The sequence below is a fragment of the Durio zibethinus genome, chromosome 21 (genome assembly GCF_047325235.1).
Source record: "Durio zibethinus cultivar Kanyao isolate XHJ-2024 chromosome 21, ASM4732523v1, whole genome shotgun sequence".
Lineage (NCBI taxonomy): Eukaryota > Viridiplantae > Streptophyta > Magnoliopsida > Malvales > Malvaceae > Durio > Durio zibethinus.
This window is the reverse complement of record NC_143182.1, coordinates 1,033,590-1,049,546: the sequence shown is the minus strand read 5'-3', so window position 1 is coordinate 1,049,546 and position 15,957 is coordinate 1,033,590. Positions and strand designations below refer to the sequence as shown.

Here is a 15,957-nt window from a genome sequence, read left to right as displayed (position 1 = left end):
AATACTAGCAGTTGTTACCTAGGAAACAAAACCCATTCATGTCTTGAAGATCAAAACCCTTTATGCAAGTTTTATCCTTGTTAACAAAAATGAATGACACAGATTGAGATTAAAGTTAATTGCTTGATTATTATGATAAAGATGCAGACTTGAACTGAAAAACTAATTGCATTGAAGTAAATACAAGGCACTAAAAAGAAAAGAAAAGAAAAATGAAAACCCATAAAGATCCTCAAAAAGAAATGGCCTTAAACCAAGGCTAAAACTCATTTATCCCCCGCCCTGGGACGAATTCCAAGTCCAGTTCTTATATTTGCACCCACTTCCATCAAATCTTCCACCTGTTAAAAGTGAAATTATAAAAGAAAATTACAAATGTTGATGGTGAAAATTTGCAGAAACAGGACAGGAAGCAATAGATATGCATGTTTAGATCACCTTGTGAATGCCAGAGGCTTTAAGGGAAGCGACGGATGCAGAGGTAGAGGCTCCGAGGAACAGAGAAGCGACGGCGAAAGCTTTGAAGGGCATCAAACGATGGTCACCGGCATAACCTTTTCGATACGAAGATACAGCCCATCCGAACTGGGCCACGCTTGCTATGGCCCAATACCAGTGACTGTGGAAGCGGGTTTTATCACCCTCACCACCGTTCTCCTCCACCTCCATGACTCGTCTTCCTCCTTCAGACGTCACTCACTTTGCCTAGTTGCACCCTTCTAAGCCGCTTCTCTTCGATTCGATTGCCACCCGATTTGGACCCTTCTTGTAACGCTCACCAGCTTAAGTTTGTATCAGCCCAACCCAATGAATTGATAACGGAAATTTGGGTGAAACATTGCTAATGGGTCTAATTATTAGCCCAACAAACTAGGCTCATTTTCTCGATGACCCTATTGAGTCCAGCTCCCCTCCATTGCAGGCATTAAAGCAGAACACCGAACTCCAATAGTGTAGAGATGTATATGGATATTTCAAATTGAATTTGGTTTTAGAATTGGGGGCCGGGGAGCAACGTCGGCTTTAAAATTTGGCCCACATACATGCAACCAGCGAGCTTGGTTGCTGGGCAGGCCGGTGCTGGCTACAAAGGTTTTTTGGCATGGGAACCTTTTCCCCCACAAAATTTTCAACTAAAAAGAAAGTAGAACAGGAAAAATATGAATGAATGGAAGATTTTTAGTGGGAAATACATGAGGAAGTACAATACTAGGCACACTTCTCCCATCATTGTCAGGAAACAGCATCCTCTCAATAATTCTACTTTCAGGATGATAGAAGTTCCTAAAATTGCGACTTTCAGAACTTGTGCAGGATGAAATACAATACAATGAAATATTTGAAAGCCCTCCATAACAAACTACGTTTGTATTCTGCAGATCCCTAATGGAGGGATTGCAGCCATTCTGTAATGGGCAGTATGGTATCGCTGCACTATAGAGACCATTTATACCACAATGTGCCCCTGCAAGTTCAGCATCAGATCTACAGACTGCAAGCTCACTAGAAAATCCAGAACAGGGTTTGCTTAGTCAGTTCTTTGCTGGGAACCAGTCAGGACGAAAGGGAAGAGCATGGAGCAGTTTTGAGTTGGCATCACATCTCAATGACAACAATTATCCATTTCAGAATCTTTGTCTGACAACATTGTAATCAAACTTGATCTGCTGCAAACTGAAAACTTCACAAAGTTAAATGGAATAAACATAATAGTTATACCTACCAAAAAAAGCAGGAACCAGAACTAAGCATGATATCTGCCATGTTGTCTTCAAAGAATGTGTGCTCATAAAACATTTTCTGGATGGTGACAACCCTGAGGGTATTTACATAGCCTTCTAATCAGGCTGAAGCTTTAAACAGAACCCAGCATTTTCTATAGAACATTGAATTAGAAATCAAAACACAGTAAAAATCACGACTATTATGGCACTTAATGATCTCCTTTGGACATGATCTGAGCATCTAACCTGAACCAGCGTTGCATTCAATGTTCCCCATCAGATGCATATATAAGTCATAGCTCACCAGAGATTTCCAGTAGAAATATCAAAGAATAGATGGCATCATCATTTATCCAAGAAAAAGCACATCCTAACAAATTTAAGGCCCATGCTCTGCTATAGTGTGCACGTGTGCATGTGCATGCACACGTGCAAGCGTGTGGGTTGAGAGAGGGAACAATTAGCTGGTACAGCTAGCAATCAAATTGCAACACAGAAAATCAGATAAATTTAAAAACAACAAACCTCAAGCCAAACAAAAGGTATATTCCATTTGATATGTGTGCTATAAGGAAATAGTTAATGCTTCATAAAATGTGGTTATAGCAAGATTTGGAATTTATAGAGTTACCAATTATATAAAAGCTCTAAATTAGAGAATGCTAAGGCTGCGATATAGGCTTTTACCATTCAGTCAATATGCTATAAATGTTTTCGGCAATCACTGTATATACTATATATGCTTTGATATGCTCTTGCACCCTTCTTAAAAGCAAAGAATGTTAGGGACGCATGCACCTCTGATAGAAGCAATGTATGTACTGTGGTTAACAAAAAATGTTAAATAATGTCAAAAATGGAGATCATTAGTTCTCTGGACAATCTAATTGGCATGATAAACATTATTTTAAACTTCTATGAATTAATATTAGTTGCACATCATATTGCTAGATATTAGACCCTAGTCGGAGAACTTAGTTTTTCTAGTTTCACTAGTATTTACACATATCGATGCAGTCATAATGGCAATGAAGAGAAAATTAACCTGCTGAAACCTACCATTATTTGCTTCACAGTCTCTCTAATTGCAATATTTCTAATAATAAGCAATACAAACTACTTCGTAAGACTGAAGTTTGTCATGAGGAGACCAAGAGGAGTTTTTTCTTTAGAGGGAAAATACACAAAAAGACTTGGACACAAATGTAAAGCATGGAGTTCAATCACAATAGTGTAACCCCACTCTTTAGACTCCAACACTGACATTTTCCATGAAATTCCAACCTATTTCAGTCATTCACATCTTGCCATTAAAAATAACGCAAACAAATTCCTCATAGATTTCAAATAGGAAAGGCAAACTGGAAAAACTACTTCAGTCAATTAAAGAATGCCAACATTTTCATAAGACCATGAGCCTGATTATTTGGCTCGCTGGCTTCCATACATGCAATCTGCTCTGACTTTTGACCTGATCAGAAACACACAGCAAAGCGTAAGCAGTTGCTGCTAAATCCATTCACTCAAACACTTCCAAGTTGGGGAGACAAACAAGTAAACAAATATAGATTGGCATTTTTCTTAAATCTACTCAATAGTGATAAAGTGACCCCTTTTACTTTTGATAAACGCAATTTTCATAGCAAGAGTAAACTCAATGATGAAAGATATAACTCAATCACACAATGCACACCTTCTATGACACAGTAGTCTTGCTGATCAATCAAATGTGTGTTATAGAAATAGTGGTGATGCACCTATGTCACAATCTCTGCAAACAAGAAAGACACACAAGGCAAACTTTTTGATTCGTTTAACGGTAGAAGTTCATCTCAAACCAATCAAAAGCCAGTGAACTAACCGTTTTTCACCTCACTTGTTTGCTTTCCAATAACAACGTAAAGATACCATGCATGCAAGTGAATTAAAAGGACATATCACTCAACTGTTTCAGCTTATTCACAGATACACGTGTTGCCTTGGATGGCCAATGACGCGTGTTTAAAACAGAAAGAATAAGCAAAACTACTTTCATTAAATAATGACACTTTCCTACATAAATTAAAGCCGGGAAAACTAACCATTTTTTCTTGAACAAGTGTACATTTAAAAAGCAAGAAAGAACTCAGAGATTCCACTGTTGCAAATCAATCATTAAAGCACATTCCAACCATATATGGATTCCATAAATTGTATGCCTCCAGCACTCTGTATTCTCAACATAACAGACAGTAGCTCAAGCATGCCCACGTGCGCAGAACTACTTATACGTTAATTACTAACACCAGCTCAGAACCACCCAATCCGTTAACTACTAACACATTCTCATACCTACTTAATCCATTTAATTACTAACACGTGCTCAGAACTACTCGATCCATTAATCATTAACACGTGCTCAGAATTACTCAATCCCTTAATTACTAACACGTGCTCGTATCTACTCAATCCATCAATAATGAACACGTGCTCATAACTAATATCCGATAATTATTGAGACGTTTCTCCAATCAATCAACTGCCAGTAACTAACTACACTTTATCCAAACCGTGCATTACAAAGAACTAAATAAGAAAGAAACACATGCACATCAAAACAAGTATACACCCCAAACTTTCCGGATCAATAAACAGTTATTATGCTCTAACATTTAAACCAGTTCCATGAACAACAAACAAGTACTCATAACCTAAAGATCTAAAAGATCTCCTGATAAAAAAAAAAAGATTTCCTTTTTCATAAACTGAAACGGTAAAAACCCTATTTATGAAACTGATAAGTCATATTTACAATCTGTAACTACTCATAACAAGATTCATAATATAACTGTCTCTCGCCATCCCTCTAAACTCGTCATGGATTAGACAAAAAGGCACAAAAACAAGATACATTTGTTACCCTTTTGTCTCTACAAGCTCATTCTACACCTGCAAAAAAAAAGTTTAGCAGTCACCCTTATCCCCACCCTCCAAATTCACCGTTTTAGCAACAGTTCCATCTAACCCTGCAATCACCAAAATCAAACCTTTACTCAAAATCACTAGACCAAGTAATTGAAAAGATGAAACTTTTGAATAGCCAAAATATCAGACCTTTATAGGAGCCTCAGGAACTCTGTAGCAATCAGGCGTTATCGAAGCTAACCACAATCCAGGAAACACGTACTGTAAAATATTCACAAAGAAAAATAAAAGAAAATTAGAAATATCCAAATTTCGAGAGATAATGAAGAAATTCAAAAGCTTACATCCAGTTGTTTCTGAACATTCTTGGCTCGCTTCTTTGGCCTCCTAGAGGCCTTTGACCCGGTCATGGCAAAGATATCATCATCAATTTCTTCTCTAGAAAGGGAAATTGAGAACTTCTGTTTCTTCTCCTTCTTCTCAGCCGCTTTGGGTTCGGTTGCATTTCTTGACCGGGTCGATTCCAGCCTATGAGTTTTGTTCTCGTGCGTCGAAGCTCCGATCTTCGGCGCGCTTCCATTCTGATTCGGAGGTTTAGAAATCGGCTTCCTAGGCCTCAGATTCCACGTCTTGGGAACAAATTCTTCAACGTCTTCAACACTTAAGTTCTGATCTCCTACATCAGCAACCTCATCAACAGACTTCTGATTCTTCGTTCGTAAACGTATATAGATCTTCGATCTACCGTCCGAAGGAGTAGCTTTCTTCTCAGAGTTATTGTCAACCAAAACATCAGAACCATTGATGACTTTCTTATCAGGGGAAGAACCTGAAAAAGCTCCGTTCTTTGAAAGAGCTTCGCACACTAGATTCCCCTTCCGATTATTATCGGAGTCAGAATCAGTATCGCCGCGTTCAGGAGATTTCTGAGAGGAATCGGAGAGTTTTCGAAGGCGGTGGTTGTTGGTGTGGTTCATGGCCCATTTAAGGTCATGTAATTGAAAGTTATGAAGAGGCTGGGATTTCAAGGTCGAAGAAGAAGCCATAACAGTTTCAGTTTCGCTCTTGTTTGAGTTTTTTCTCCTTTCTGAGATTGAATGAAACACCATTGATCGATAGAACAGAGAAAATATTCTCCGTTCTTTCAACTGAAACAAAATCAAAAGCCAACCAAAAAGAAAATAAGGGTGATTGTTTGTTTGGTTGAGAAGAAAATTTGACTAAAGAAGAATGGATAGAGAGGAATCTAAATCCATGAAAGTGAGGAAAGACAAAAGTGAAGGGTGTTGTTTGAGGTTTTATGGAGAGAAGAGAAGAAGAGCAGTTATGATACTCTGAACCATAAGGAAACAAAGTTTAATTTTTATGACGGTTTTGACCTTCGTTTTTATTTTCTTTTTTTTTTTTTTTGTGTGTTTCCTTTACAAGTTTGAACCGTGGTCGGGTGTTGTGTTCTGTTCTGTTCTTCACTGTCTTTAGCTTTAACTGTGCGCTACAATTCCTTAGGATCTGTTTGGCTTCTACTTCAACGTTTAGAAGTACCGACCTTGATGTCACTCAACTCGTTTTTGCGTACTCAACATCTTTTGCTATGTATCATAACCATGCAAATTAGTGGATTTGATTTAATTTTTAATTTATAACCCTAAATATGTTTCAAAATTTCCTACAAGCATATTATTCTTCGGTCCCTTTTTTTTTTTTTTGAAACGTCTTAAAAATTATGTCTTTTTTTTATATTTAAAATTTTTACTTTTTATATTTTAAAATATTTTAATGATTTTTTATTTTTAAATATTAAAAATCATGAGATTTTAATTTAATAAAAAATTTTAATTTTAATATTAAATATATTAAAATCAAATTGTTTTAACTCCATAAAAATTATTACATGATAAAATAAATTGAGATGAAAAGAGTAACACTATAATTAAAATAAAAATATTATGATATTAATGGTTTAATTTTATTAGTAAATTATTTGAGTGATAATAAATTAAATATGAAACATTTTAAACACATTAATATAACAACGTTTAGTTTATCTTTCGTTAATTGATTTTAGATTATATATTCATATTAAAATTTAAAATAATCAATTATGAAAAAGTTTTACCTAATATTCGACTTTGAAATCTTTAGTTATTACTTTTAACTTTTAAATAGATTTTTTTTTTTTTCGCAAGTTACTTTCTTGTATGTGATACATAAAAGAAAGAAGACAAAATTTGTTGAATTGTACATAGACTGCTAATTTGGCATCATGTACTTTGATATAAATGACCATTATTGGAATTGTATAATGAGAATCTAGCCTTATTACCTCATTAGGTCCATGTATTTATTGACTGTGTGCTGTTAGTGGAAATTGTGTGCTCATGTTCATGAAAATTTGAACCATATCAAATACCCTTTTTCCCACTCTAACTGCTTTCAAAATGCAATTTCTGTGGCTTGGTTTCTGTTTTAATGGCCCTTTGTTTTTTCTTCACCACCAACACTTGTTTTTTTTTTTGGAATTAATTTGGATTAAGAATATAGGATTATTCTCAGTTAGAAAACATAATGTAAATTACAAGATTAGCTTAGTCAATTTCAAAATTACAAAATGAGGATGAAAAATTAGAAAATACAAAAAAAAAAAATCTGGATTACCAAATTTAGCATTCAGAAATTAGATATGAGGATCCAAAGTACCCAAAATGGTAGTTATCTTATCTAAATTGGATCAAGCATGCCATGGAAAATAAAATTGTGAAACTCTTGTCCTTAAAAAGGAATAAAGGGCAATAACCATCATTTCACCACAAATTTAAAATAGAAAATCGTCTGTTTCCTTTTTCTTTTTTTTTTTAGATTATATGATATTGTACCAAAATTTGCCTTTCTTATCTCATACGTGTCTTTGATTTTTTTTTTTTTGGGTACAAAAATCTTGACTAAAAATAGAAAAAAAAATAGTAAATCCATTTGTGTAGACAATAAATGATCTTGAATTTGAAATTTACAATAACTTAAATGCGCAATTCTTTTTATTTATAGCATTTTTTTAATATTTAAAATATTAAAAATTCTATATAATTTCATTTAAAAAAAAAATAAAAAGATGGACGTAGTATTAATTATTAAAAGGATAATATTAAATTACAATAAAGTATTTAATATAATACTTGAATTTAAAAAATTTTAATGTGAAATATAAATTATAAATTTGTTAATAATATAATATTTAAATAATTATTTGTTTATCGAATATCACCGTTTAAAATTAACCACATTAAGCAACACATTAAAAAATTTTAAAATTTAAATATTAAATTGAATATTTTGCTATAATTAATAAACATAAATAATATAAACCATTCTTTAAAAAAAAATCTTAGTCCAATAGAAGGTCTGTGCACACGTTTGTCTTGTGTGTTGCTTGATGCCCATTCCCTTTTGGATTTGTCTTTGATTATGCTATATTATTTTTTAACATGGATTAATTATTCGTTTAGTAAGTACTACTAGCTAGCCTTAGTTCAAATGTGAAGGGCATGTTTGGAACCCAAAAAATGTGAAGAACATGTAAAATTAAACTCCATTATTTCGTCATGAAAGAAGAACGGTAACTAATTGCTCCAGAAAATACAATTTAAGGCCACATGGGAACACCAGGCGATGAGAGTCCTTACTGATTGAACATGGACCTGAACGGAAGCTTCAAGCAAAAATATTCACTCGTTTGGACAAAAAGATGTAAATGATACGATTGGTCACAATTTTAGACCCATTAATGCGAAAAAAAAAACTGGAGCACATCGATCCATCTGTTCTGGCAACAGCATGTCATTCGTCTGCAAGCATCCTTGGTTTAGAAAAGAAGCCATTCACAAGCTACACTGGACTAATCGAATTTGAACAATTCATTGGTCCAAATGAATTTAATGTTTCAACCATTTCAAGGTACATAATGAATTCATAAAAGAGCTCAAAGCAAATGTAATGTTCCTGCAATGAACAGCTATTAGAATAGTCATATGGCTCATACTTCCTGTGACATATCCTCATCACTCTTTCCATTACATTGTGTGTTATATGCACAGGTTACAGTAAGGCTGGTTGATCACTAATGAGAAAATGCATATACCATATTGTTGCAAGATATGAACAGAGATGAAAGACATCTATCTCACTTGAAAAATAGATATCAATCCAAAAATAATTTTTGAAAAACCAAGCCTAAACAATTTCGTATTGACTTAGCTACTATTATTGGGTGAGAAATTCTCAAACCATTGTTTTGGAGCATCTGGATGAATTCGATAAAGACGAGCAACAAAACTCTTTTCACCAGTTGCAATTATGCTTGCAATGGAGTAGTTTCTAGTACACAAACCTTTCTCTGTAAGCCACTTGTGTAATCTGTACCTGGGTTTAATCCGGTTCTCTAAGTTGAAACACAGAAAGGCTGGGAATATATCAAGGTAGTCCAAAGAAACACCCATTTCATGGCGAAGGAAATTCACCTTCCGCTCTACAGTTTCAGGACTCTGGTTTAGAACTTTTGGTGTCGTCTTTATCATCTTACAAAGTTTTGCAAAATCAATCCCTGTACCAAGAAGACCATCAAATCTTTCCTGCAACTCAGAACTAGTGCCATGTACATGAGCTAAAACCTTCATGGTCAAAGAATTCTCTCCAAACCCAATACCAAGCAAAAACCTCAACTTCTCCATTGTATGGACAGGGGTTCTAGAAAACTGAATTCTCTCCAAACTATCTCTGAAATCCATATCCAAGTCTTCATCAATATAACTAATGGCATAATTAGCAAGCAATTGATGATTTCCATCCTTAATCTTATTAAAGAACCACTGATGTAGACTTAATGCTCTCATCACATGAGGTAAATTAGCCATTTTATTCCTCCCCAACACATAAGGGTACTTTTGAGTAATGGAATCCCTTTCCTCTGCGCTCAATCCAAAATGTTTCAATATTCCCATAACTGAAATCACCGGTGTTTCCAAATCAAAATCCAAAATCTCCGGGCTTTGAAGAATCAACAAACCAACATCTTCCTTTCTAATAGAGAATCGACAAAAATACTCAACCTTCTGGACCAAAACCTCAATTGGATGCTGAAGAAAAAGATTCTTACTTCTACCCATCAGTTCCGCCATCTTCCCTTTGTCACAACCCAGATCATAAAACACCCTCATTTTCCTACAAATTTCATACCAAGCATCTACATTTGCCTCAACACAACTCCCCAAATCAAAATCTACAAAAATCCATTTCAAATCATCCAATAAGGCACCAACTTCCCCATCCAGTTCACCAACTAACACATAAGGAAAAGCCAAGCAAATACCAATCACAGAAATAGTGTTAAAGCCGCATTCTTTAATCCTAAAAAGCTTAGCTTTCAACTCCCTAGAACTTATCATAAAAATCGAAACTTCCTCTTTATAAAGCTTACCCAACTTGTTCCAAGGAAACCCAAATCCGGAAAGCGCACAAGCAGCATCCAGAACAGTCTCATCTTCATAAAAAAAGAACTTGTTGGAAGGTAAAAGTCCACTAACTTCCTTATAATCAATGCCTATACTTTCAAAGAAAAACTCAAATTCGTTAATAGGATGGTACCTGAGTAATTTGCGAACGTTTCCGTTGAAACTTGTGGAGGAGAAATCGATGCCGGAGATGAGACCGGAGAGAGAAAAGAGAGAGTTTTTAGCAATGTGTTCGGCGTAGACGAAGGGGACGTATCTAGTACAGTGGAGGTAATCCGTGAGAGCTTGTTGAGCTTCTCGGATAGCTTGGGATCGATACTTGGAAGGGATTTTGGTGAAGTTTGAAAGTTTGGGTAATGTAGAAAAGCGGCGGGAAATATGCGAGCTGAGAAATTTGGTTAAATGATTCATCGCCGGCAGTAGGGTTTGGGGTTTACGGAATTGGCTTTTAGGGTTTCATTTCACAACGCAGGAGTCTGACTGAGTGACTGAGTCTGCCTTTGCGGATATACCCAAACTATGCGTCTTAGTTTTTAACTTAAATTATTTTCATAAAAATAACAAATGATAAGTAATTGTTTTCAACTTATTGTTTTTACAAAAATTCAACTGATAAATTTCATTGTTTATTTTAATCTAATTTCAAGGTCCTTTAATGTGCTATTAATGTAATTATTTTCCGTTTAAAATTTTTATTAACATTTATTATTTTCTTAATAAATTTTGTTTTGATAAAGTAAAATATTTATTCATTAATAAATATAATATAATTTTTTTATTATATCAAAATGATAAATTTTTAGTAAAAAAAATTAATTTAAAATTAAATTTTTAATATTTTTTCAAACGTTTTTACCAATAAACTAAAAATTCGAAGATAAAATAACATAATTGTATACTTTACGTAAGATAGTGTTTAGTTAGAGATGAATATTTTTTGAAAAAAAGGTGAAAATAGCTCAAAGTTTTGTGTTGTGAATAGTGGCTTGTGAGTCCGACTCGTGACCGAGTCCAAATGCCCTTTAATAGGGTATATAGGTAAATACACACTTCGAAACAATAAAATCCCTTGACTTCCAAGTTTCACAGCGGATTCATCTCTCTCTCTCTCTCTCTCTCTCTCTCTCTCTCTCCCCTGTTCTGTTCTTCTCCGGTTTTGCCGAACCACCAGCGATGGCCCAACAGCGCGATATCAATATGAACACATCAATGCCACCCGCCGCCCAAATCCAATCTCGACCTCCACTTCCTCCTCCACCGCCAGTCCAATCCCAGTTTCAACCCCAACAGGACCTTTTCTCAGCCGTCAAGCGCCGCCGCGAGGAAGAAGACCCCATGGCGGCCGGGGTAACCGAAGAATCGGCTCCGAAACGATTGGCGAAAGCCCAGGACGTCATTTTCCGTATCGTGGTCCCATCAAGGCAGATCGGTAAAGTCATCGGTAAAGGGGGTCATAGAATTCAAAAGATTCGTGAAGACACCAAAGCCGCCATCAAGGTTGCCGATGCAATCGTTGTAAGTTGAGAAATGTCATGACTTTTGTAGGTTTCCTTTTCCATTTAATTTCGTTTTACCAAATTTTATACATTAACAGCGACATGAAGAACGGGTCATAATTATAAGCTCTAAAGACAACGACAACATGGTGTCTGATGCGGAAAATGCGCTTCAGCAAATAGTTGCCTTAATCCTAAAGGTAATAGTTTTTTCTTCTTAATTTCTCAATTATCGAATTTATTGCTAATTTAACTGTCGTGATAAGCAAAGATGATGAATTTCAAGACATGAGAAGTGGAAAATACTGTCTTGTTGTTATTTTTCTGGGATTCATTGGCTGTTTTGAACCGTGGATACAAATTAATTAGGTGGATGGTTTTTGTATTGTAATTCTTAACAGGAAGATGATAGTAGTACAGAGGCAGCAAAGGTAGGTGCTGTCAGTGCGGGACATGTGGCTGCAAATACAATAAGACTTTTGATTGCTGGATCGCAAGCTGGTTGCTTAATTGGGATGTCTGGTCAAAACATTGAGAAATTGAGGACTTCTTCGGGGGCGTCGATCACAATTCTTGCTCCTAATCAGCTGCCATTGTGTGCATCTGCTCATGAATCTGATCGAGTTGTTCAGGTTAGATTTTATATGGTCAAGGCTTAATAACTTTTTGAACCTTGTATGTTTATCTTGTTTTATTTTATATTGTTTGTTTCTTTCAATAGCTGAATGATGATTAAATTCTTATTGGACACAGATATCAGGTGATGTTCCAGTGGTATTGAAGGCTCTGAGTGAGATTGGTTATCTACTCAGGTATAAGTTGAGTGTTAATTGAGTTAGTTCATAATACAATGAGCAATTTATCACACTTAGTTGAAGATGGAATATGTATAACTTCTATGTTGGATCTATGTTTAGGGAAAACCCACCACGGCAGGTGATTTCTATTAGTCCGGCATATAATTTTAACTTGCTTCGACCAGCTCTGCCTCAGTCATATGTGGACCCAGCTTCAGGTTATTCAATATTTTTCATATTTAAATTATTTTAATCTTTCAACTGCTACATTCAGTGGCTATCAAGTTTTAATATTTTTTTCTTATAACCACATCATCTTTAGGACAACCACTCTTGCAGCTGATTTTGTAACTTTCGAGATGGTGGTTTCGGAGACATTTATTGGTGGATTGATTGGTAGATCCGGCTCCAATATTTCGAGGATCAGAATTGAGTCTGGAGCAACAATAAAGGTAGGGGATTGTTGTGGTTCTTGCACTGTGGATTCAATCTCTAGCTATTCTCGGATTTAATAGGTTTTGTAGGCCGGTTTATCTGCTTTACAACTTAGATGTGACTTTCTCAACTTCTGATTGTATTAGTTTACTGTTGCAGGTTTATGGTGGGAAAGGAGAACAAAATGTGAGGCATATCCAGTTCACTGGTAGTTCTCAGCAGGTAATTTTTTTCATTTAAAGGCCAAAAAAGATTTGGTACTTTTTTTCCAAAGATAGTTTGACAAATGTTTTACTTTCAGTGATTTTTTCTTTTTCTTTCTAATTACACTTTCTATAATTGATAAAGACGTATGGATATAAAAACAGCTGGTAAAAGTTTTGCAAGGAAAAAAGCTTGCCCCCAACTGTCTTCTTTATTAAAGTCTTTCAAAGGTTCTTATGTTTTCTCATTTCTTGATTACAAATGCTTCTTAGGTTGCCTTAGCAAAACAGAGGGTTGATGAATGCATTTATTCTCAGATGATACAACAATCTGGTACTCGACAACCAGGGTAATTTCTTCCTGCCATATTTTTCCCTCCATCTTGCCATTGGTAACATACTTAACACATAGAAACAATCTCTGACATGGTAATCTTGTAAACTCTGCTTCTGTGCATCCATGTACAGATTTTGTTTGGTTTATGTTACTGCAACCCTACACACATATGAAAATTGGGCATGCATGATGATCACATTAGGCTTAAATAAAAAAATAAAAAAAAGGCCCTTGAACTTAATTGAATTTGTCACCTAAGCCATTATCCTTTTATTGCAATCAATTAAAACCTTTAAATATTATTTTCACCCAGTAGGTAAAGGGCTCAATTGATTACAATAAAAATTAAGTTCTTAAATAAGAAATTTAATTAAGTTCAAGGGCTTTTTTTTATATTTAAGCCATCACATTAATGCTCAAAACTAGGTTTTAGCACCTAATTGGTATAACATTGTCTGATAAGCAGTTCAGCACCGTGTATTTCAAATGTTAACGTGGTTTTGATGTGAGCCTATAACTGAGACAAGTTGCTTAGTATAATAGTATCCCATCACCTAGGTATAACCACTGTCGTCAACAGTCCTTCTGGCCAAAAGAAACACCACTTACCGAACCATCATAGTTGTTGACATCATTAATGTCAATTGTTACACAAATGCCACACCACCATGAAAAATCTCTTTGTAAATTGGGATTACTAATTTACTTGCTAAATATAAATTTTAAATTGATGTGCTATTTTATTTGTCATTATACTTAATTGTGCAAAAGTTTTAAAATTGGCTATGGTCTTCCTGTTCTTTACAAAGCTAACATAGCTGTATTTCTCTCAGTTTACAGATGTGATGAAGCTGCAGCGAAATATCATTTGGCTTATTCGCAGTTCAAGGCCACTATCGTCTCAGTGTTGCACCTTTTGGCCTTGTAGCTAAGACTGTGAGTCATTACATTAGCTTTTTTCTCCATGGAAAGACATAGTGATGTGCCAGATTTTAGTTTGTTGTTTTCACATATAGAGTAGGCTTGTATTCTAGTAATGATTGAAGCTAGAAGCTATGGTTGAAGATTGAAGATCATAACAATTAATTTGAGAAACATGATTAACTGTAAAATTGAATTGTTCCTCGTTACTGATTTGTTGCATATGAATGTATCGGTTATGCCCTGGTGGGATGACACCCTAAGCTATTGGTTGAGATATTACTTGTTAGTTACATTCCTTTGCATTTAACCGGGTTACCATATTTTCCTCGAATCATGCAGCACAAACTGAGCCCGCTGAAGCTGTTACCAGGTTTAGTATTTAAGAGACAAATTGATGATTCTTCTTTCTTTTTTTTCTTTTTTTTTCCCCTTAAAATTAGCTACAGATCTCTTTACGTTCTCAGTTTAGATCTCTATCACAGACATTAGAATGTATACGTTGGCACTCGACGTCTTCAAAACAATCACCGCTCCGTTAAGAGTATTTGCAGAGTCATAGATAGCCTTTCAAATCAGTACAGCCCAACGAGAATAAAAGATCCGTTCTATTAAAGCCCATGAACAAAGACCAACATTGGCCTGGAAGCAAAATAATTCCTCTGCTAACAAGCCCAAATATCGCTTGTTTTCCCATCATGGGACGACTACGCTGTACAAAGGGAAGCCAAGATTTATTGTTAAATCCCAAATATGATAACCTAAAAATTTCAATCGATTAAATCACACTGATCCACATAGTGACAGGATAAAATACACTATTAATCATTTAATTATAGTAGTATTTTCAAAATAATCATCTTATTATTAAAATTTGAATAAATGTTTCTTTTCACTAAATCATTAGTCTTTAATAATGTGTTATCGCGATATTACTATGTCAATTGTAGATGTCATGTAATATTATTTTAAATTTTAAAAAAATAAAATACATTAAAGTGATAATATCATATGACGCCTGATAATTGATAGATTATTATCACATTAACGATCATTAGAGTTTAACGTTTGATAACCAAAAAATAATTATTCAAATTTTAATGATTAAATTAAAATAATTTAGCAAGCACTTAAAAATACCAATTGTGTAATTTATCCTATTTTACATCAGTGAATGTGACCAATCGTGCAAACTTGGCAACATTTATGCTCATACGTGTGCAATAATACTAATCATGCCCGTCCACGTCGAAAATGATGTCTAAAATAATTGCAAGATGTATCCATTGTTTTATTAAGAGAGAGAATTGAAACGGTAGGAATATAGGAGCTTTTTTTATTATTTATCTTTTAATCATTTTATCTTTATTTATATATTTTTAAAATATTAAGTGTTTAAATTATTTCAAATCCATTAATTTTTTAAAATTTAATTATACTTATATAGTATATCTCTAATAAAATCTTAGGTAGGAAGCGCTCACCGGCAGTCGCCGCCCTATACTAGTAAACGTGTCAATGGCTGATATTGCGGGAAAGGCTCGGGTCCGTCGGCAAATCGGGATATGAATAATCTTTGTGTTCAGTGGGTGTGAAAATTTGGACGAAGCTTCAAAGCAAACGACTAGAACCTAGGTTT

At 34.8% G+C, this 15,957-nt stretch overlaps 4 protein-coding genes across 4 annotated transcripts; 1 reads left to right on the top strand and 3 right to left on the bottom strand.

Annotated features, from left to right (window-relative positions):
- Positions 1-103: 103 nt before the first annotated feature.
- LOC111304567 (StAR lipid transfer-like protein) lies at positions 104-1,007 on the bottom strand. Its single transcript, XM_022901220.2, has 2 exons — positions 439-1,007; positions 104-341 (listed from the first exon to the last, which is right to left on the bottom strand). The coding sequence occupies exons 1-2, from the start codon at positions 667-669 to the stop codon at positions 267-269; spliced, it is 306 nt and encodes a 101-aa protein (XP_022756955.1). The 5' UTR covers positions 670-1,007; the 3' UTR covers positions 104-266.
- Positions 1,008-1,159: 152 nt separating this feature from the next.
- On the bottom strand, positions 1,160-5,900 carry LOC111304565 (uncharacterized). Its single transcript, XM_022901217.2, has 4 exons — positions 4,973-5,900; positions 4,818-4,889; positions 3,418-4,729; positions 1,160-1,674 (listed from the first exon to the last, which is right to left on the bottom strand). Exons 1-3 carry the CDS (start codon positions 5,735-5,737, stop codon positions 4,724-4,726), a joined length of 843 nt encoding a protein of 280 aa, XP_022756952.1. The 5' UTR covers positions 5,738-5,900; the 3' UTR covers positions 1,160-1,674; positions 3,418-4,723.
- A 2,618-nt stretch (positions 5,901-8,518) lies between these two features.
- On the bottom strand, positions 8,519-10,644 carry SHOT1 (Mitochondrial transcription termination factor family protein). Its single transcript, XM_022903751.2, has one exon. It carries the CDS (start codon positions 10,538-10,540, stop codon positions 8,873-8,875), a length of 1,668 nt encoding a protein of 555 aa, XP_022759486.1. The 5' UTR covers positions 10,541-10,644; the 3' UTR covers positions 8,519-8,872.
- A 561-nt stretch (positions 10,645-11,205) lies between these two features.
- On the top strand, positions 11,206-14,595 carry LOC111304562 (RNA-binding KH domain-containing protein PEPPER-like). Its single transcript, XM_022901208.2, has 9 exons — positions 11,206-11,644; positions 11,724-11,825; positions 12,027-12,257; positions 12,379-12,437; positions 12,543-12,640; positions 12,762-12,874; positions 13,017-13,079; positions 13,334-13,410; positions 14,231-14,595. The coding sequence occupies exons 1-9, from the start codon at positions 11,303-11,305 to the stop codon at positions 14,241-14,243; spliced, it is 1,098 nt and encodes a 365-aa protein (XP_022756943.1). The 5' UTR covers positions 11,206-11,302; the 3' UTR covers positions 14,244-14,595.
- Positions 14,596-15,957: the final 1,362 nt, after the last annotated feature.